Here is a 23,461-nt window from a genome sequence, read left to right as displayed (position 1 = left end):
AACCCAAGAGAAATGTCAATAAAAAGATAATATTTACTCAATATATTTGCAACTAAGTCAAAGCAGGTAACTAAACTGAAGTCTACCTTACTCTCTCAAACAGACTTCCTGCCCTCTTCAAATTACAAACTCCAAAGCATAAGCACTCTAAAATTAAAATGTCTTATTTCCTTCTCATTTTATTTACAAATCACCATAGGTTCTCATGTTCTAAACAGACAGGTTCTAAACAGATATCATGTTCAACTTTCTATAAAATTTGCTAAAGGTGATGATTTTCATCAATATGCATATCTAATACTTACTAATTTTCTCTGTAACAGTTGTTACAAAACAGAAAGAGAGTAAATAAACAACAAATGAAATCTTTTATACCTAATTTGGGCACCCTCTACCAATTATATCCTTCTAGTCAAAGCATCAGCTAGATTACCTTCTTTATAAACGAAAGACAGTTATAACATGGAGAAACAAAATCACAGTAAGCAAATAAAATACTTTGAAATGTATATTTCTGAATAACAAGATTTCCTTCAATTGCTACTAATCTGCATTTTGAGCACAAGAAAGCTGAACTGGAGAGAGAAATAGAAAACAAACTAGTATAAAATACTGTTTGTCTAACACATTACTGAGGCTTAAAACTCTACCACCTCTCTGAGATTTAACTGTTTAATAACTTATATACTCTATTTATAGATGTATTAACAGGAAAAAAGAAAAAAATTTTATAAAGTTCTTTGATTTTAATATTGAGTCATAATGTTCCCAAGGTACTGCATTTAAAATTACATTAAGTCCTACTTCAGGTGACAGACACTGAAGTAAAATACAAAATACCTAAAAGAAAGATTGTATAGTAATAGGCCATTAGGAAGTATTTTTGCCTTCCCTGAAGCACAGAATTCAGAGAAATGAAGGTTCAATCAAAATAATTTTTAAAAACTCAACATTTCACCACATGGTACAAACACCAAGAAACAGCAAAAGTGCCCAAATCATTACAAGAGGACAGTAAAGTGTGAACATTTATTGATACTTTGCTTATTAATAACAGACATGCTCAGAAGAAAATGAAGAGTACGAATTGAGAGAAACAGGAAAGGTAAAAGCAAAAGTCAAATTTTCCTTAACCACAGGGTAAATCCTGTAACAAGTACTCTTATGCATAGTTTCAAAATGAAGCTATCTCAGGAAAGAACTGTAATCACTGTTACCCATTATCTGCTATATTCAAGTTTTATGTCACCAAGATTACAGAAGGCCTGCATACCAAGTTCATCGTGCAAACTGCTGCCGCCTACAGCAGATGCACTGTCATGTGAGGCTTCTAAGTGGACACTCCCGTTTCTCACCAGCAAGGAGGCGCTAGCACTGAGCACTGCAGCCTGGGAGGGGGGGCGGGGCTGGACTGGGACCTGGGCTGTGCACTGCTGGCCTTGCTGACCATCTTGAAGGCTAGGAAAAAACATGGATTGGGGAGACATTACAGGGAAGAAAAGAGAAAACAACAGCTAGAAGTCAATACAGAAAACTAATTTTTAAAAAAAAAGGTTTCAACGTAACCTAGGAAAGAGCCAACAAAGTTTGTAAAATATGCAGATTATACTGCTGGCTTGAAATTTCTGGTTTTTCGAAATCTGATTTATGGTGATGAACACAGAAAAAAATTCAATGTATATGCAGAGCAACCAATCTGTAACGTCTTTCCAACGCAAGTCAACAAAGTTCTAGTATAAGGAAAAAGAAAGCAACAAAGAAGAGTCACAAGTACATTAAATACATATAGGCTATAGCTGGTCCCTCATAAATAATACCTATTTTTAAGTTCAATATGTGCTTTTATTTATAACCCTGATACAACTATTCTAGAATTGTTCTTTCAAATATTCTGGCATCTGAAATTCACAATAAAACAAAATTTCTAGGCACTTGAAAACCAAAGAATCTTTATCAAATGCAACCAAGATAACAATTCTGAATCAAAAGAACATCACAAACTAGTGAAGAAAACCAGAATTACAAAAAAAAAAAAATTGATTCAACCAAGTGAAATAAAAATGACTGCTGAGATGCCACAAGAAATATATTAAATATTTTTTCTATGAAAAGCCTACATATACCTAAAATAAGGTCACAGGCTTTATATACAGGTGTCAGTTAACAGTAATTATGTTCCCTTAGTGAATTTTGATCTTATCTTTTCCAATTCATAGTCAAGTTTCATTATAAGAATCCACCATTTTAGAAAACCTTAAAAATAATTTAGAAGCCAGTAATTGTTCAAGGAATATTAGTCTTTTCAAAATTTTATAAAAATTTAAAAATATTTAGTATTTCATGATTATAAATTATTAAAATTATATAAATTTTAAAAATTTGATAATTTTAATTATCTAAAAAGTAGATAAAACTAAGAAACTATTATATTAACTCATTTTTAATTTTTACATATTTATTTTAAAACACTAAGAACTTAAATTTTCTTAGTATAACACTCAAATTTAAACTGATGAAACTAATGAGAACATTTTGAGTATAATTATACATCATCCTCTACATGATGTTCAATGCAACTCTGCACTGTTGTTAAAATTATTAGACCTTTTAGGAATTAAAAGAAGAATGCTACTAACAACAGCCTTATGCAGTATCATTTTCATGAATATCAACTTCTCTCTAATCCTCTGAATGAAAAGGAGTGCTTTCTCTGATTATAAGACAACAAACTAATCTGCTATAGACTGAGAAGACAGCTAAATTTGAAGTACAACTGAGCCTCAAACAACATGGGGGACAGGGCACCAAATCTCAGCAGACTCGAAAATCCATGTATAGCTTATGGTGCCCCTCATCCAAAGATTCAACGATGGATCATGTCATTCTGTACTAATTTTATTATAATTTATTTATATATATTTATATATATTTATATATTATAATTTATTTATAATTTATTATAATTTTATTATTGAAAATACCCATATGTAACTGAACACATGCAGTTCAAAACCATGTTGTTTAAGGGTCAACTGTAACCATGAAATAAAAAAGAAAAATACTGCATACATTGCTTAAAGCTGTGGTTATGGCAGTAGAACACACTCTGGAACTATACTGTCTAAAACAGTAGCCATATGTGACTAAAGTAACTAAAATGTTCACTCCTCAATCATACTAACCATATTTCAAGTGCTCAAGAGATACATAACATAGATAGTGGCTACCATAGCTACCAGGGCAGGCCAAAGCTAGTAGTCAGTGTTTACCATACTGGACAGTGCAGATTATAGAATATTTCCACCACCACAGAAAGTTCTATTAATCACCATTGCCTGAAGCATTCATGTTTTCAGGCCTCTTTTAGAGCCAATAAAAACTATATAAGTAGAGCACAGGAATGTATACAACATATAAAAAGATCAAGTCTACAAAGACTTGTCAATGCTCATTGGCACTAACTTTTTAAGTCATAACTTTAAAGGTATTCACTTAATAATGTCTTCAGAGTAGAATCTTTGTACAATAGAAATAAATCAAGAGGTGATCTTGGGAACTAATATACTAAAATGTTTGTTTCTTACGTACATAAACAGTAAGTCTGTCCTTGGAAGCCATCTAAACTTTACCAAAATGATCAAATTTCACAAAGGAAAAATTTTTCAGCTCAAGTAATGATGACCCTTCAGATTAAGAAGGTAAAATATTAAAATTGATGTGTGTGTATATGTATACTCACATACATAAACATATATATATATATATGCTCAGCAAATTTTTCCATCGATTTTTTTCAATTAAAATCATAAATAAAGGTGCTCTATGGCAGTCAGATATATTCTAGAGTGTAGTGAGAATACACTCATCTTCAACATATTCATATATATAAAAGGTTTTCAAAGCACTAGGTAATGTATGAAAATCAACTCCAGAACAAAGAAAATTAGCCAAAATCTATGCAGTTATAAATGTCAAGTTTCTGAACATCAGAAGCAAGACAAAAAATGTTTATGCCCCTTGAATTCCAAAAAGCCTGCTATATTTGCACCAATTGCCAGGAAAACTATTCCTGGAGGGTTGTATTTCATCTTAAACTAATAACTGATAAAAAACTAATCTTTTCTATAATACCAATTACATATCAAAACTACCAATTTCAGAAAAGATAGCAACAATTTCACAATGCGGCAAAAGATAGAAATTTAGGTTTCTAAACTATCGGCTATCGGTAGCATCACTGACATGTTATCCTACTAATTAACTAGCTTTCCTAATTTAAATAATAAAAAATATATAATTGGTCTTGGTCTTTCCTTCCTCTTAAAACTTATTTAGTATGTAACACATTCTGCCGTATGCTGTTTTTTTTTTTATCTTTGCATGTATCTTTCCAACTAAACAAACTCTGAGTGTGATTACATTACCGCTATGGATCTCCAGATTTCAGAGAGTACTCAGTGTCTTGAATACAGTACACAAATGTAAGTATTTGGTGGATTCATTCCTGAGTACCAAAAATGATATGAATTTCCAATTACAGACTCAGTTATAACTATGACCTTATTTGATTACAGGTCTTTCACTCTATTTTAAAAATAAATCTAACTATATAGTAAAGCTTTTTTCCCTTCCCCAAATGCACCGATGGTTTACTTTCATTCCAGTCTATTAACTAGAGTTCTAAAAGATACCACGTCTAGGTTGATAAATGAACTAACTCTTAATATTAGTATTATAGAGTCTTTAAATATTCATCTGTTTTCATCTCTAGTAACTGGGAAGAACTAGTAAGGGCCTACAAGGTTAATTCAAGTAAAAAAAAAAAAAAACCCTTAAAAATAATTCTGAAATAGGATATTCTAACTAGCATAAAAAATACATGCAAATTCTCTTTGTGAGGAAATGGATGATTTACTCCCAATCCTTGGATACATATTTTTTATGAAGTTGCTTTTTAGACTGTCGATTACTTACACTATTTGTTAAAGTTTAAAATAAATTAATGTATTTTACTGGTATCTACAGAATAATTATAATTTATTATCATACCTATTCCATTTCTTTCTCACAAACAAGTTTTTCAAAACCATGCTATCTTATATCTAAAGATGACATTATTATATAACTTACACTGAGAGTATCACTATACTTTACCTGAATATTTTTGCAATTAAAAAAACACGATTTTTATTAAATTGGCGTTTCTCCTAATTCATCTCAGCTAAATTTTACCTTATTTTATTCATGATGCAGTCAGCCTCTTTAAGATACACATAATCTTTGCACTGGAAATATCATGGAACCTTAGGTTCATGGGGTCGCAGAGTCAAACACGACTGAGCGACTAAACTGAACTAACACAATTTACACCCTGACTGACTACTGGGAGACTACTTTCCAAAAACCCTAAAGTGAGCCCTTTACAAATGAACAGCTCACACCACATCCTCATTTAAATGGTGGTGTGTTTAAAGTGCTAAAAAAAAAAAAAATCAAAATGGAGAAATCCTATGCAGTTGTCTGGAGTTAGCACAGTTCTTTAATATTCCACCAGGCAGAGAAAACAAAACTGTCTACATTTGTTTAGTGAGTGAGATCCAAAGAATGAAAGGATTTATAAAGACTAAAAAGAGAAGGTTAAAAAAAAAAAAAGGATTAAGAAATATCAACATGGAGTGAGAAGGTAAGCAAAGAATATGTTTATGGCAAGTATTATTCAAGGGAAAAAAGAGGTTAGAAAACACAAAAGAGAAAACGTAAAATGAAATGAATTCTTTCTGCAGGCGGGACTACACGCCCTAAATCCATTAGCAAAAAATGTTACTTCAGGGAGCAAAGGAAACAGAAGAGGAGGACCCACTAAAAACGAAGGCGCTCAGGACAGATTTCCAGACCAAACGCTGCTTTTAAATGGTTGCCTTCTCAGCTTTATATTTTAAATACTGGTTTAGCTAAGCCATACTGCATATTGTAAATGACGCATTACTGCAGAATTAATCAGGAACATGATCTATGAAAGACAAAGTTCCTGATTGTAATGCAAAACTCAGAAAAATAATCGTCTTACATACCAAGGGAAATATACAGTAAAACAGTAATTTAAAAAATAAGGATTTTGCTACTTTCAGGAAACAGGTTTTAACAAGGGAAGAGATTTATCTCTTCAAACCTACCATGCATTCAACAGCAGTTATTTCATCAAATGTTCTTCCTTTTGAATTTCAAAATATAGGAAAATAACTTGGGTAATGGAGCCTTTAGATGCAGAGATTATTAAAAGCGTATGGTGCAATAACATCCCCGGAGACAGGAACAGCTACCCACTCCAGTATTCTTGCCTAGAGAATTCCAGGGACAGAGGAGCCTGGCGGGCTACAATCTATGGGGTTGCAAAGAGTTGGACAGGACTGAGTGGCTTTCACTTTCACTATAATAACATATACATGGTTTAATGAACAAGCAAACACAAATTTTCATCCATATTTGTATTCTTAAAATAAAGCACAAGTCTTTTGAATAGGTCTTTTTAAAAAAATATCTCTAATTCAAGTCACAGACTCATTATATCTGACATAATTAAGGAAAAAAAAGCTTAAGAATTTCAATAAGTTTACTCCCAAGATTATAAAGAAGCTTTCTTACTTAGAAACAGTGGTTAAAATAAAAATGCTTTTGTTCAGCATACGGAGGTTGAGATTTCAACAAATATGTACATACAAATACATATATATTGTGTATATGTATCACCAATTGACCATGAAAGTCACTTGGTTGTGTCCGACTCTTTGCAACCCCACAGACTGTAGCCCGCCAGGCTTCTGTCCATGGAATTCTCCAGACAAGAGTACTGGAGTGGGGTGCCATTTCCTTCTCCAGGGTATTTTCCTGATCCAGGGATCAAACCCAGATCTCCTGTACTGGCAGACAGATTCTTTACAGTCTGAGTCACCAGAGAAGCCCCCAGTTGACCATACATTACCAAAAATTAAATATTCTAGTTCTGCATCATTTACTAAGTCCTAGTGATTAACTTTCAAGCAATGCAAAATAAAATATACCATATTTTAATGAAATAAAATAATCAAACTGGTTTATCAAGCTGATATCCTCAATAAGCTCATCACTAGGTCCATATTCGCTCATGTTGAACACTGTTTAAGGTGTTGGGGAAAGATATTGAATTAATTACTAATTTGGAATAGGAAAAAAATAAAAAGCTAACTTGAGGCCTCTATTTACATTTATATAACTGTCCTAAAAATAATTTTCGTGATTTAAGATTGGCTAAACCAATCTGATCATTTTGATGCAACATAAGACATGCACGGTGCAATAAGCTCACAGTCACATGCAGAGAAAGGCTAAAGAAGCTTAAAGATATAGAGAAACTGGAAGAAAAAGAAAAACAAAACTATTTAATAAACGCTTTCTTCAGACTGACAAAACAGGTTAGAGGTCTGTTACAATGCATGCTAAGCTTGGTGGAATTTTAAAATACCATACCTTAGGGGTGATCCGATGAGCAATGTAGGAGGGGTAGGGTTACTCCCTGCATTGTGCCGGCGCCGTACTGCCTGGCGCCTAAATGTGCTGCGTTCACGGCGAAATGACACTGTCTCCTCGCTGGCCTGCGCTGCTGCATCAAGACAGACTTAGGTCAAACAGAAGCCTAGGTCGGAGATGTAAATAGCAGCTGAGCCTGTCCTCCCCTATACGATAGATTAACAGTGAACCTACGAAAACCTTTGGCTCAGTTAGTCAGGTTCCCTTTACTTTGAGGGTGACAAGTTAGGGACTACACCTTTTGCTATAGATAATTGTTTCTTTATAAATGCTTCTGATTATCTGGCCTCACCATCTTCTCTTCAGCCTCAATTTTCTATTTTAAGATCTGTTTATTTTCAATCTTTTTCTAAAAGTCTTATTTATAAAGTCCCATATTCCTCCATTAGCCCTTTAAGTCAGCCTTAAAAGTACCGTATGTATTATATTGGTTAGTTCTGAGTAAGGAGAAAGGGGCATTAGTTTCTTCCTTTCATGAAGACAGTAAAGCAGCAATGATAGTACTTGTGATGACAGGAGCCAGGCAGTGCATTTATCTGACACGACCCTGTGCCACAATTTTGGCAGCATTAAATGAAATGGCTGACTGCTAAACTGCACACCTAGTTTTTAAAATTCAATTCAAGGCAGCATGAGTATATGTTAAGCTGTAGTTTGCTGTCAAACTTTATTCAACTTCATACCCCCACACTGGTTCCCTCAACACTAGGAAGCAAATATAAATAAAACATCAGCAAAAAAATTAGAAACCCATAGCTTAATCCAAAAGCAACAGCAACAAACTAAAACCAAATATATATATATATATATATATATAAAATGAGAAAATGAAAAATAAGGCTAAAGAGAATTACATAAAATTTCACAGAACCATAACTGATTTGGGTTTCTAAAGCAAAATGATGTTTATCCACTTGACTCTTAAACAACTGCTGTCTATAGTGATCTAAATATTTTAAGAATCATTTTGATTTTGAGAAAGGGCATTTTGATGTTAAATATGAATAGACACAACTTGGCCCATAAAACATCTTTTTTAAAAAACAACAAATGAAAATCCCTTCTCACTTGAAAAAGATGAGGTGGATTGCAAAATCAACAGTGTTGTATTTGGACTTCAGTTCTATGACAAGCCTTACCGATATTTTAAAGGCTTTATTAATTTTCATCAGTATTCTGCTCACCAATGGCAATCTCCATGATGTTAAAGGTTGATTTTAATAAAGTTTTCTTTTAAATGTTTACATTTTTATCCCCTTCCCAATGAATGTTCTTTGTGTAATTAACTGATTATAACTAGGAATATATGGGTTACCCCCAGAAGGTATGGACTTCTCTATCTTCAGGCAATGTTTCTTTTATTAAAGGAAAGACAAGCACAGAATTATTTCACCCACTTGGCAAACTTCTTTCAATAAGAAGCGTTAAGCCACAAATCACAGGTCAATAATTTACATCATTACTTTCTTTTTCAGCACACATACTCCAATGACATTATAGGCCAGACAACTAAATCAGAGTTAAACTTAAGGGCTTTGAATCCAAATCAAACTTGACTCTGGAGCTAATACTTCTTTTCTTTCTCCGGTTTTATTGTGATACAACAAAAACTCCTTTAATGTAAAAAAAGCTGTTTCTTGTGATGCAGAAGCTCATGTATACAAAAATTATATATGACCTGTGAGAACAAATTAAACTTAAAGAAAATTAAAAGTTCAATTTACCAGATTCATGAACCACATTTTAAACACTCCAGAGCTGCATATGGCCAGTGACCACCTTTACTGAACAGTACAGACAAAGACATTTCAGTCACTGGGTGGTGCTGATCTAGAAAGTCAGGGATGCCTGTCTGTCACTATAACCTACAAAGCATACTGTCTGCTTTACCTATCCCTGACAACTAAGACCTCAACAAAGGAAACAGTAACCAGCACTTAACAACTTAACTACCGCCAACCACCAGCACTGCCACTCAGAAGAAAGCTAATACTGGCAGGGCAGCCACTGGGTGAAGGATAAAACCAAGGGAAGGAAACAAGCTACATGAAAGGAGAGAAATTAATAATAGCCAGGACATGGAAGCAACCTGGATGCCCATCAGCAGACGAATGGATAAGGAAGCTGTGGTACATATACACCATGGAATATTACTCAGCCATTAAAAAGAATTCATTTGAATCAGTTCTAATGAGATGGATGAAACTGGAGCCCATTATAGAGTGAAGTAAGCCAGAAAGATAAAGACCAATACAGTATATTAATGCATGTATATGAAATTTAAGAAGATGGTAATGATAACCCTATATGCAAAACAGAAAATGAGACACAGATGTACAGAACAGACTCTGTGGGAGAAGCCGAGGGTAGGATGTTTTGAGAGAATAGCATTGAAACAAGCATACTATCAAGGGTGAAACAGATCACCAGTCCAGGTTGGATGCATGAGACAAGTGCTCAGGGCTGGTGCACTGGGAAGACCCAGAGGGATGGGATGGAAAGGGAGGTGGGAGCGGGGATCGGGATGGGCAACACATGTAAATCCATGGCTGATTCATGTCAATGTATGGCAAAAACCACTACAATATTGTAAAGTAATTAGCCTCGAACTAATAAAAATAAATGGGAAAAAAAAAAGAAATTAATGAGTGACTTGTATATCTGTTAATGGTTCTTAGATATCAGTAAGAACTTGGGTTATAAAATTTTAAGTCACTATTTTAAACCTCAATTCAAGACTTTTTTTTTTTAAATTATATTGAAGATTTCTATTGTATTATTGCAATAAATTATTGCTCAATGTACAGGTCAATTCACTTAAACTTTCAAACATTCTCACTAATTTAAGAGTTTTGTTTCAACCAAAATAACAGTTAAATTAATCCAGATAGAATTTATAGAGAAAAATTTAATCCATAAAATGTACTAAAATTATTCAGAAGTATTTGAAAAAAGCAATACATGATTATGGAATAGTGAGAATAGGAAGAAGGCAAATAAGAAACAGTTTTCTTTACGATCTTCCTTCTACTGAGGACTTAATGAAGTTAATTTTAAATATAAACTAGTTATTCCATAATTCTGGGACAAAAAGACAAAACTACAGTGTCCCTTTGTAGTCAATATAGTCTTTGGTTTCTCCAGAAAATACTTTTTTTTCTATTAACATACTATTTATATTTTGTTATCTGCAAAATAACTATTAACACTGTTTTCTTAATAAAAGTTTTAGAGACATATCAAGATAAAATTTTAGACATACATAGGACAACATATTAAAATGGAGTTATGATTGCTGCCTATTTCACCCTCTGTTGTCCTCTGTAATATTCAGGGCATAAATATCTAATGATAAAAGAATATTCAATGTTCATTAGAGTTGTCTAAAGCTTAAAATTACTTACTGTAAGTATATTCAATCACATAAGTATGGCTTTACTTGATGAAAATTCACTTTCACAATCCAACTACAAAAAACTCTTTCTGAATCCTTTAACTTTATAAACAGAAAGAAAACAACAAAAAAATCTTTTAACTAGGGGACCAAAGAAGGAGAAAGAAAACACTTTAATGCTTAAAACTCAGTATCCCTGGTAAAGAATAAAATTAATTAGTACAGTGAGAGTATAAAATGTAAAAAGTAAAAATCTAGCACTCTAGGTACAACTAAATTTTATGCATGTGTAGGTAAAAGAGAAAAAAAAAAAATCACATTCAACTGATTCAAAGGCCATGAATGACAAGACATAAAATACTTTCAAGGACATTTATTTAGACAAATGTGAATTCAACATTTTTTAAAAATTTGAGTCTTGACTTTCTAATGATTTCTTTGTATTAAAAAGACTTCAAGAAACTGAATTATTATCTAAATTGAAGATAGAACTTCAGATAACTTAGTTCTACTTCTGGAGTAGTGATACAATCATTCAACTAAATAAACATTTACTGAGCACCTAACGGCAATTCATACACAAGGTACAGATATACTAAGACATTTTCAACAGCTGTGGTCTGATCTATTCCGTGAACTTTCAGATGTTCAAGCTGGTTTTAGAAAAGGCAGATGAACCAGAGATCAAATTGGCAACATCCACTGGATCATTGAAAAAGCAAGAGAGTTCCAGAAAAACATCTATTTCTGCTTTACTGACTATGCCAAAGCCTTTGACTGTGTGGATCACAATAAACTGTGGAAAATTCTGAGAGAGATGGGAATACCAGACCGCCTGACCTGCCTCTTGAGAAACCTGTATGCAGGTCAGGAAGCAACAGTTAGAACTGGACATGGAACAACAGACCAGTTCCAAATAGGAAAAGGAGTACGTCAAGGCTGTATATTATATTGTTACCCTGCTTATTTAACTCATATGCAGAGTACATCATGAGAAATGCTGGGCTGGAAGAAGCTCAAGCTGGAATCAAGATTGCCGGGAGAAATATCAATAACCTCAGGTATGCAGATGACACCACCCTTATGGCAGAAAGTGAAGAACTAAAGAGCCTCTTGATGAAAGTGAAAGAGGAGAGTGAAGAAGTTGGCTTAAAGCTCAACATTCAGAAAACTAAGATCATGGCATCTGGTCCTGTGACTTCATGGCAAATAGATGGGGAAACAGTGGAAACAGTGGCTGACTTTATTTTTGGGGGCTCCAAAATCACTGCAGATGGTGACTGCAGCCATGAAATTAAAAGACGCTTACTCCCTGGAAGGAAAGTTATGACAAACCTAGACAGCATATTAAAAAGCAAAGACATTACTTTGTCAACAAAGGTCTGCCTAGTCAAGGCTATGGTTTTTCCAGTAGTCATGTGTGGATGTGAGAGTCAGACTATACAGAAAGCTGAGCACTGAAGAATTGATGCTTTTGAACTGTGGTGTTGGAGAAGACTCTTGAGAGTCTCTTGGACTGCAAGGAGATCCAACCAGTCCATTCTAAAGGAGATCACTCCTGGGTGTTCATTGGAAGGACTGATGTTGAAGCTGAAACTCCAATCCTTGGGCCACCTGATGCAAAGAGCTGACTCATCTGAAAAGACCCTGATGCTGGGAAAGATTGAGGGCAGGAGGAGAAGGGGACGACAGAGGATGAGATGGTTGGATGGCACCACCGACTCAATGGACATGGGTTTGGGTGAACTCCAGGAGTTGGTATGGACAGGGAGGCCTGCCGTACTGCGGTTCATGGGGTCGCAAAGAGTCAGACACGACTTAGCGACTGAACTGAACTGAAAGATCACAAAGAAAACAAAATACACACCTCCCACCTGAGTTACTTCCCATTTATCTCAAATGAGTTAAGGAAAATCCTACACATTCTATATTGACTTCTTTTACGTACCATTTTTTTTAATATGGGGGTATTAAAAGAATAGATCATCAGTTTGTTTTACTATGTGAATGAAAACAGGGAAAGCATTAAAAAGCACTAATATGGGACTTCCCCAGCAGCCCAGTGGTTAACACTTTGCCTTCCAATGCAGGCATTGTGGGTTCAATCCCTGGTCAGGGAGCTAGGATCCCACATGCATGCAGGCCAAGAAACCAAAACATTTTTAAGTGGAAGCAATTAAAAACAAAATAAAACAAAAATGGAAACAACATTGTAACAAATCCAATAGAGACTTTTTTTAAAAAAGCACCAATATACTTTCAGGAAGACTGGGGTGACACAAAAGAGCAGGATTTGGTGAGGTAGGAGGTGAAGGTTTTTGTATCTCAACAATTGGAAAGTTATGAGCAAAGACACATATAGAAAACAATGCCACTTAAAAACCGTGTGACTCATTTGGAAGGATTCGCATGTAGTTTTGTTACTTTCCAGTTGTTACACACTGCTAAAGCTGGTCTCTCCTAATAGCTCAATCACTATTAAGTGAATAAAAATTTAGAAAAAACTCCTCAAGAAAGGTGTTGTTTTCAGTGAGGAGTGTCTACTGTAGGAAAAAGGAGTAAATTTGGGAAGATCATGAAAATAAAAATGTTTTGGTACCACAAACAGATCACAAGCGGCTTAAGAAAATTATTTAAAGAAAAAAGATAAAAATATGAAACATACACATACACACATTTCAGAAAATTAAGTACAAATGCAAATATTCTGAAATACACTGAAATATTCTTCAAGGTAAAAAATTATTTTACTTAATAATTAAGTTACTATATGAAGAAATGCACATTCAAAGAATTCTTTTAAAGGAAATATTCTAGTCTGGGCATGAAATCCATTTTTTTCCTTTTCTTACTTTCCATGTCAGTCAAGAATGATGCTAATATCAGCATGCAAAGATTTTGTTTTAATATAAAAACAAATGCTTATAAGCATCATTTTCTGGGAGGCCAAAGAACACAGGAATCTACTGCACAATTTCTAAGCATTCATTCTGAATGAAAATAATTTCTATCTATGAAAACATTTTAAAGGACTAATTATTCTTTGATCCATAAACCAGCAACAGTAGCAAACAACGGCAAAATTATTAACTGTATCGAAAATTTGCATATCCTTATCAATACTTTCCATAATCCCAGGCAGTCAATCAAATACAGTTTGGTAGACAAAATTACATGATACTCTGGAGTCATTATCACACAGAACAGTTCCTAAAAGACAAAGTTTAAGGATTACTTACTTTCACAGGTGGTTCCTACTCTTTTTTAATCCTTTGTGAATGGTCTGACAGACCCTCTCTCCTGGAAAACTGCACTCAGCAACATTTTTGAATATATCTTCAGGAGATTCACCTAGTAAGGTGTCATTAGTGAAGGATATATATTTGAAGTGACATATTTAAAATGGAAAACTTCCTTACAAATGATTAAATGGCATCAGTGTCTTAGTTTTCATAATAAATATACAAAGAAGTTTTATACATGGAAGCTTGTTAAGAGTTTGATCATTAACTGTGAGATGACCTGGACAGTTACTACCACTGGTTTACAATTGAGGAAATTGAGACACAGGTTTAATAGCTTGCCAGACTATCCAGTTAGGAATTAGAGATGGCATTAAAATGTAACTGTTTGATTCCTTATACAGAACATTACTGGTATTAGAAAGAATGGGCTGATCTGGGGAATTTGATATATAATCCTTATTTGCCTCATCAACAAAATGCCTCTTAACATTTTTTAAGAGAAGATAATTTTTCCAAGTAACAGAAGGATCCAAACCTGTTTATTACATCTAATGAACACTCTGATGTGATTTTATATGCCTAAGCTTTCTTCTCAGTACAGACTAAATAAAACATAAACTTTCCTTAGTCACACACACATTTATTAGCGAGTTATACTGCAATACAGCATTAAGTTATGATATTATGATGTCCCTGAACAAACAGTTCGCCCCTGCAGTTAATGACCTCCTACCATGTGTTTCTGGCACTGGTTCGTGTGGTTATTCCAACTTCTGCAGAGTCAGCAGTGCATTTCTTCTGCTGCCATCAGTTTTAGCCTTGACAGGCACCCCTCCCTTTCTATTTACTTTCTTCTTCTAACTTCCCATGTGAACTGGGAAATGAGAAAATTAAATCTATTAGAATTAAGAGTCCCTCTATTCAGTAAAAAACAAAAGCTTTAATTCACATACTCTTTTTGGTTCAGTGGTCTTTCTCTTTTCTTTCAATGATACTTAGGATCAAATTTACATGTATGGTACAAGCCCTCATAAACTGTCATCAAGAAAATTTGGCTTTTCTTTATATAGTGACAATCCCTTGACAGAAGACTATCATTGGTTCCCAACACAAAAATATTATAACAGGATCCTATTTCATGCTTACAGAACCCAACTATTACATTTAAAATAATTTTCTCAAAAAAAAATAAAATAAAAAATAAAATAAAATAATTTTCTCAAACAGAAAAACAGAGGTTAAGAAATTGAGGGAAAAAAATACAAATAATGAAATGAACATAAATCTTTCTTTTTTGATTGTTCTTCACAAAAAAATACAAATAATGGAATGAACATATATCTTTCTACTCTGATTGTTCTTCACAGTCTATTGAATCAGGCAGTAAATAAGATTAAGAGACCCAACAGAAAACAGGATACTTTTCTATCATATAATTTGTCTGTACTTTTTTATTTTTAAAATACCAGTCATAAGTTATTAAAGATATGCTTTATAATTATAAAAGAAAAATTAAATGCAAAAACAAGAGATCAACAACAGAAAATATCTTAGCTTGAACATAAACCTGTTTTCCTACCTAAGCAATCACAGAACATTATTGATGAAATCCAATTTTAATCAAAGTATTAGATTAATGGTGAGAAGTCCTATGAAAACAATCACTTGCTATGTGAATGAGTATCAAAAGATAGGCTACACACGTATTGCTGCCAAGGTGAGATTAAAATCTGTAATACTATATCAGATTAATATTTTTCTTTTTGGTATTATGTAAGAAATTAAGAACTTAGATTTTTTTATTTTTACTATTATTTAGTTTCAAAATGGCACAATGAGAGTATCTCTAATGTATTTCTATATTTAATCATTTTCTTTAGGACAGGATACACATGAGTAGCAGAACAGACTGGTCCGTGAAACAGAAGTGAAGTGAAAGTCGCTCAGTCATGCCTGACTCTTTGCAACTATACAGTCCTGGAATTCTCCAGGCCAGAATACTTGAGTGGATAGCCTTTCCCTTCCCCAGGGGATCTTCCCAACCCAGGGATCGAATCCAGGTCTCCTGCACTGCAGGCGGATTCTTTACCCACTGAGCCACCAGGGAAGCCCAAGAATACTGGAGTGGGTAGCCTACTCCTTCTCCAGCGGATCTTCCCAACCCAGGAATGAAACTGGGGTGTCCTGCATTGCAGGCAGATTCTTTACCAACTGAGCGATCAGGGAAACCCAGTGAAACAGAAATATCAGCGCTATTAATATGCTTTTATATGTGCTAGGCACTGTTGTAAGCATTTTAAATCTATTAAAGCCTTCACTCCTCATAAAAATCCTATAGGACAGATATCACTATCATCTCCACTTTAAGATGTGGAAGTCAAGGCTTAAGAAGGTAAGCAGCTTTCCCGGAGTCATGACTACAGTAAGCCCACATACTGACAGGGATGCATGATGCCATGTCACTATATTAGGCAATCCCCTATTTTAGTTTATTTTAGTAAAGTACACTTCCTTAGTTTCATCCTTCCATGGGACCAACACCATTCAGCTTAAAGATAAGACAAAAAGAAATCACTGGAAAGCTCAGCAACACATCCAAATTCATTAGGATAAAATCCAATGTTACTATGGCTATACATTATAGTTAATGTGTAGCCATACGCATGGTCAAGCTGTATCCTCTGTTGTATTGACACATTTCAGGAGTACAGAAAGTAGAACAGATGGCGAAGAAAAATGTCTTCTAATCAACAAAAAAAAACAACCCCCAAAACTAACAATAAATGTAACCTAACACATTTTACAAAGTATTTGAGAGTCTATATAACTTTTAAATAATGAAAATCAAAATACATTGCCTCCCAGTACCTCCAATCTTCCAAGAAACCAAGACTGTAACAAAATGAAATGAAAACAAACTAAATATAAATCCAATATACTTAAGCAGTTTAGTTTTGTTCTTATTTTTATTCTAAACACAATGAAGCTCAGATAAAAACAGTTCCGACAATGTCTTCCTTTGGCAAAAAAATGATTTTAAAGCCCACAGATGATTAAATTTATTCCACCAAAGCGAAATAAATGGAAATTTTTAGTTCCTTATTTTTTTATTAATGGTGGATGGTTTGCTTTTTTAAAAAAAATAAGAACACAAACAAAACAAAAGCTGAAATCTGGAAAAATGAGGGCTCATATTTACCAAAGAGCAAATAAGACCTCATATAACTTTTCCTAAAAAAAACAGAACACCCCACATTCCCTATGAAAAGGAAGTGGTATCTTTAATACAAAAGCATAAGATGTACTATCTTTTTACTTACATTTCAACAACATTTAGAACAGCAATATTTTTCTATCATTTGCATGTTCATTCTTAGAATTTATTTTAATCACACTTTTAGTAAAAATTAAGCTATGATTTAAAACCCAATGGTTTCCTGCATATCGCAAACACACATAATTTGTGTGAGAAATCACTAAAAGCATTTCAGACCTGTTAACAAAAAACAGATTGACAGCCACATCAAAGACTCAAGAGACGTTAATTACTATATTGTTACCAGATGATTCTAACCACTTCAGATATAATTAGGTCTCAATATTTAAGTCAGACTAGTTTTTTCCTTAGGCACTAAAGATTACTTTTTACATTCCTATTAGAAATTAATCTTTGTTATAAACTATACCAAGAGAAGCAAGAGAATGTTTACCACATTATGGACTTAAAAAATTGTGGGTAAAATTAGAATTCTTTGAGAGAAAAAGCATGTTCCTTGTTTCATTATGTTTGTGCAAACAAAAACTCAGCTTAACTTTTCATAAAAGACTAAATGTTACTATACCAATAGATTGTAAACTATAAAGCCAAAGACATAAGCTTTATTACAGGATATGAGGTAGATGAGAAAAAAGTCAAGTGCTAGCAACAGAGGACTTCCTTCTTCTATTTAAGAACGAGACTCCATAATAACCAAAACAGAATAAGCAAACTATTCTGGGCAGGAAGAAATACCAAGAGACAACTCTGAAATAAACAAAATGGCCAATACACACTGACAATACAAAATCACCTACTCAATTGTGCACAATCCCTCATAAACCAAAAATCAATAAGCTAGTACTTTAACCAAAGCACTACCACTGTTATCACAAGGAGCATCATATATTCACTAATGGATAATAAACCACAAACGTAGATTAATAAACCTTAATGTGAAGTCACAGAAAAACAGTTTAATGACTAAAACTTGAGTAAGCAAGAAATAAAACCTAAGACAGAAACAAAGAAAAAAGCCATATGTTTTCAAAGTACACAGAGCTTAAGTAATATTTGGAAAAATCTTACATAACAGGTTGAGAGATCTCATTCTCAAAGTTCAGTGGCACACACTGTATAAGAGATAACTAAAAATGGTTTGGTGCCCTAATAAAATTCTACATTTTGTTGTTACTGTGGTTGTACAAAGGAGGAAGGGGACCAATTTTTTTGTTATTCCTGGTAAAACATTAACAGGTGGCAGATGGCTTAGAAAAGGTGAATACCATGAAGAACAAACTCATATATAATACAACAAAAAACATTTTCTCAGTGTTCACATCAAAATCTTTTTTAAGATAACCATCTTCTTCATGGAAAGAAAGTTTATTTTAACAACATAGTAGATATGGGGCTGTTAACACAAAATATACTCTAAGAAGTAGCACTCCAATCAATAACATCGAAAATTGCAGAGATTCTTGGGTAAATCTCCTCCTGCAATTTACTTACCTCCACTGACTGCGTCTTGCTCTTCGCCTTCAGGAAAAGCAACCTGGCTTGGCAAGCTATTCCTAGATCGAGTGACTGTCTCTAACTGGGAAGCCCGTCCCAATAAAGATAGCTCATCTAGCACCTCTCCCTCTTTGGCCTCCAGATCGGATTTTGAAGTGGTTAAGGGCTTTACGCTTTCAGGCGCCATGAGCCTACTGGAGTCGTTCAGACACGCTACCGCGCTGCTGTCCAGGCTCAACACTCGGGCCCGCGTCTTGGCACTGTTTGTGCTGGAAGTCCGCCGAGCTGTCCGCTTTTTGCCAGTTCCCTCCGGGCCCAGGTGGGCTTTGTGTGTGTGCTCAGAGTCGGCGCCCCTCTCCTTAGGGGCGTGTTTGGTCTTCAGGGCACTGTATCTGCCCTCCGGAGACAGACAAGAGTGAGACGTGGTGCTAGAAGAGCTATCGCTGCTGAACTGGTGAGCAGACTGCACGCTGGACGCTCTGCTCAAGTCGCTTTGGTCACTGGAGTCCTCATCGTGGCAGAATATAGCACTATGCGGCTTGGTACCGGAAACACCTCGAAAGGACACATAGTCCCTGTGTCGACTTGAATCGAAACTGCTGGCCCGTTTTTTCCCTGTCCGTCTCCTGCCTGACTTATGGGCAGAGGCTGTCCGGTGGATTAGGCTGGAGGATTTAGGTCTCACGTCCCCTTCCTTCTGCTTTCCACCAACATCTTTACCACCTTTCGAGTCCACTGACACAGCTGGCTTCTCACCCTCCTCCTCTTTGCTTTCAGCAGTCTTCCCAAGTGGTGTGTCCCCCTGCGAAGTGAATTCATTTGCATGGGGGTTTTTATTGGCTTCTTCGGATGCAGAGGCGCTGAGACCTTGCTGATTGTGCACGTCATCAGAGCCGTTAGAGTCCTTGGCCTCCTGAAGCCCGCTGTTCGTGCTCACGTCCAGGGCAGTCTTTTCGCTGCTAGTCCTTCTGTCACCGGCACAGCTGTTCCCGGCCTCTGCCTCAGCACCGCCCTCCCTCTTCTGGCCGCTCCTCTGCGCCGCCTGGGGAGACGCCTCGTGCTCCGACAGGACGCTCTCGACGTGCGTGGAGCTGGTCTGCTCGCTTCTGTAGCTGCTGACGCTGCTGTGGGTGTCCCGGTCCGTCCCGCTGCAGTAGCTCTCCGTCGAGCCGCTGCTGCGCGTGCTCAGGCTTCGCAAGCTGTCCATGCTTTTGTCTGCGTTCAAGGGCTTGCTCTTCCCACTCCTGGGAGGTGGCTGACAATTACTGTTTTTCACCTCGCCAACCAGCTGAAATTCCCCAGGTAAACACGAATTTTCCACCAAGGATTCTTTGGATCCAGAATGAGGCTTGGAAGATTCCAACTCACTAACAGGATCCAACCCACGTCTTTGCTGATACAGAGGGAAGTCATTCAGTGAGGTGTCTGGAAAAGCCACAGCAGAGCTAGAAGTCCGTGGCACACCCCGCGGCCGGTGCTCTTTCCTGTAAGAGTGCGAATGTAAAGGGACAAGAGAAGCCACTTCTGTGTCACAGGCATTGGACAGGGACTGCTCGACGTGGTGGTGGTGGCTGTGACTCGGCAGGCTCACTTTGTCACTGAAGTCCCTTGGTAAGTCCTGCCCACATGAGGACAAGGACGGCTGAATGGAGACGAAGGAATCATTGGAGACCAGGCGGAAGAGCTTCCGGTCAGCTGCCAAATCTGTTTCAAACATATATTTGGAAATGTTAACACAAATCTATAATCAGTTTTTCTACCATCTAACAATGGAAAGAATTCACAGTGCACCATAAATTACGCATAAACTATTTCCCAAGTAGCTCACTGAATAACAGTTGGCCAGTCATTCCAAAGAGCTTGTTTCTATTTCCCAGCTCAAGAAAGTAAGCATTCTACTAATGGAATGAACTGAACTTCCACATCTTCAACGAACCTCAGAAAAACTGCTATGGACTATCAACAATAAAAGAAGAAGCAACAAAGGATTACATTTAAAACAGAACTGGAATGCTGTGTAAGTTCTGTCCCTAACTTACTAACTGGGTAAAGGTGGGTTACCTTTTTAAGCCTCTGTTTCCTCATCTGTAAAATGTGATATCAATCTCACCATGGGATAACTGAGTTAATAACATACTTGCTTAACACAATGCCTGGCACAATTCATGGTAGCTATCATTATTTTACCTAGCTAAATTTAAAATCTTTTTGAAAAACTAATATAATTGATTTTTCAAATCCACAATAACAAAGTAATCAGAAACAAACCAAAAAATCAAAAGGTTGACCAAGGCCCAGACCAGGGCCCAAAATACGGTATAATGATAGAAGAAATCTTCCTGTTCACAATGGTTGAAATTATTAAAATAATAATTACAGGGCAAAATACTACATTTTATCTTTTACCACTGACGCAGCAACTAAAAATCCTTCATGGAAAAAAATACATATTCCCCCAATATCTGTAAGATTATTCCTTAACCCTTCATTTAGGGCGGGGATTAGTGACTTATCATATATACTATACACATATAAAGATAGATAAAAATATAAATAAACCCATCTACCCACCTACCTACATTGTCACTTATATTGAAATATAGATTGACAACCAAACTGTACAATAGCTGATTTTTTAATATACCTTTTAAACAGACAAGGATTGCTGAGTTTGCTGTTAGTTCAATAAAAAGAAATGTTATTGTCTTATTTGTCATAACTGCATAGGAAAAATACAGTAACAGAGTCTATAATAAGTCAGACTCTTCCCAGTCGTTACCTTCAATTATAAAAGCATGATTTCCCCCTAAGATTAATATAAAATAAGAGTGACTTCTAGAAATATTTACGGACTTCAAAAAAAAGCTTAATGTAGGTTAGATCTAAACAACTAAAAATCTAAACTAGAGATACTCTCTAGAAAGTACCATACAAACTGTGATTTATAAATGACCTATTAGGATTTATCTTGTGTTGTAAAGTCCTCAAGATAAGTGAAACCAGTACTCTTTTTATCTGTTCAAAACTGTGCCACTGTAGATGCGTTCTTATATTCTCTAAAAAACCCAAATTTAAAAATCAGCACTGTATTTACTTTTCTATAGTATTAATTTATAATGCTATTTTTAAAAACTCTCAATATATGTCCCTATTAAGCAATTATGGGGTGATGCAATATTCACATTTCAAGGATATTTTATAAAACAAAAACCTAACCGAGCAAGTAGTTGGAAATCCCTAATTCTAATATACAATAGACTTTAAAAAATATCAACTCCCAAGACATTAACGAAGCAGAAATTTAAGTTTTTCATTTAAAAAGAATAGTCAATTTTAATTTAATACATTTGTCTTTTTCAGTGTTGCTAAATAAATATATCATAATAAGTTTGACTCTGTCAGGAAGAATTTTAGGTGGTTTTAGGAAATTTTAAGTAAACATGCTTTCTTAAGACAGTTTTTCTTCCTGGTAGTGATACTGTCAAAGACAGGATCAAACCAACCCAGAGAGATACTATTTTTCACCTAATTAAACTTTTTTCTAGTGATTGCTACTAGTAGTATTCAGATTAAGAAAGTCATCTTACACACTATTCATGGTATGCAAACTGGTGCAACCAACCTTCTACAAAGAAATTTGGCGAGGTAATCAAAAACCTTCAAAAAGCCTTTGATCAATAATCTACTTCTAGAAATTCCTGCTAAAAGATAAAATCAGATATTTGTACAAGGTTCTGAAAAAGATTATTCATGCAAAGGACACCAGAGATACAAGGTGACAGGTAACAGAGGAAGTGAGGATGAAGGAGGAGATGTGGATTTTTTTAGGAACGTAAGAGAAATAAAGCAGTTTGTTTTTTATAATTGCTGGGGATGATCTAGAAGAGAGGAGGAAGTTATGATTTTTGTTTATACAAGTAACATGTTAATTCTATAAAATCCCGTTAAGTATGAGGAAGAAGATTTACATTTCTGCCACTGAGATAACAGTTAATATTTTTTGGTGTATCACTTTTTTTCTTTTTACTGTGATATAATTCACATATCATAAAACTCACCCTTTTAAGAATAAAATTCGGTGGTTCTTAGTATATTCACAGATTTGGGCACTCATGACCACTGTCTCATTCCAGAACATTTGCATCACCCCAAAAAGAAACTCATAGCCACTATACTCATTTCCTTCTTTAGCCTCTGGCAATCACTCCTGTCCCTATGCATTTGCCTATTCTGCACATTTCGTGTAAATGGAACTATATAATGTGTGACTTTTGGTGTCTGACTTCTTTCACTTTACATGTTATATTATGTATCAGGACTTTATTCTATTTTATGGCTAAATATGGTACATTACTTTTAACATTCCTATGAACATATGCACACATACCCTTAGTATTCTCTTAGACTCTTACAGACTGGAATAATATTTTTTAAAGTAACTTTATTCATTTAGTTTTCTGCCTCTGCTGGGTCTGTGCTGCTGCACGG

The 23,461-nt window shown here is 35.1% G+C and overlaps 1 protein-coding gene across 5 annotated transcripts in view; it reads right to left on the bottom strand.

The window, feature by feature from the left end:
- Positions 1–23,461, bottom strand: part of PCNX1 (pecanex 1) — a 175,995-nt gene that overhangs the window by 99,966 nt on the left and 52,568 nt on the right. For 2 of the 5 annotated variants that reach the window (XM_065941703.1, XM_065941705.1), the window contains exons 6-8: positions 18,971–20,677; positions 7,504–7,636; positions 1,274–1,458 (exon numbers count right to left, since the gene is read on the bottom strand). In XM_065941703.1, the coding sequence (XP_065797775.1) occupies positions 1,274–1,458; positions 7,504–7,636; positions 18,971–20,677 (2,025 nt within the window). The remainder of the gene's footprint in view (positions 1–1,273; positions 1,459–7,503; positions 7,637–18,970; positions 20,678–23,461) is intronic. The other 3 variants (XM_065941706.1, XM_065941707.1, XM_065941704.1) reach the window with 2 other exon arrangements.

This window comes from Muntiacus reevesi, chromosome 7 (assembly GCF_963930625.1).
Source record: "Muntiacus reevesi chromosome 7, mMunRee1.1, whole genome shotgun sequence".
Lineage (NCBI taxonomy): Eukaryota > Metazoa > Chordata > Mammalia > Artiodactyla > Cervidae > Muntiacus > Muntiacus reevesi.
This window is presented reverse-complemented; position numbering and strand designations above follow the sequence as displayed.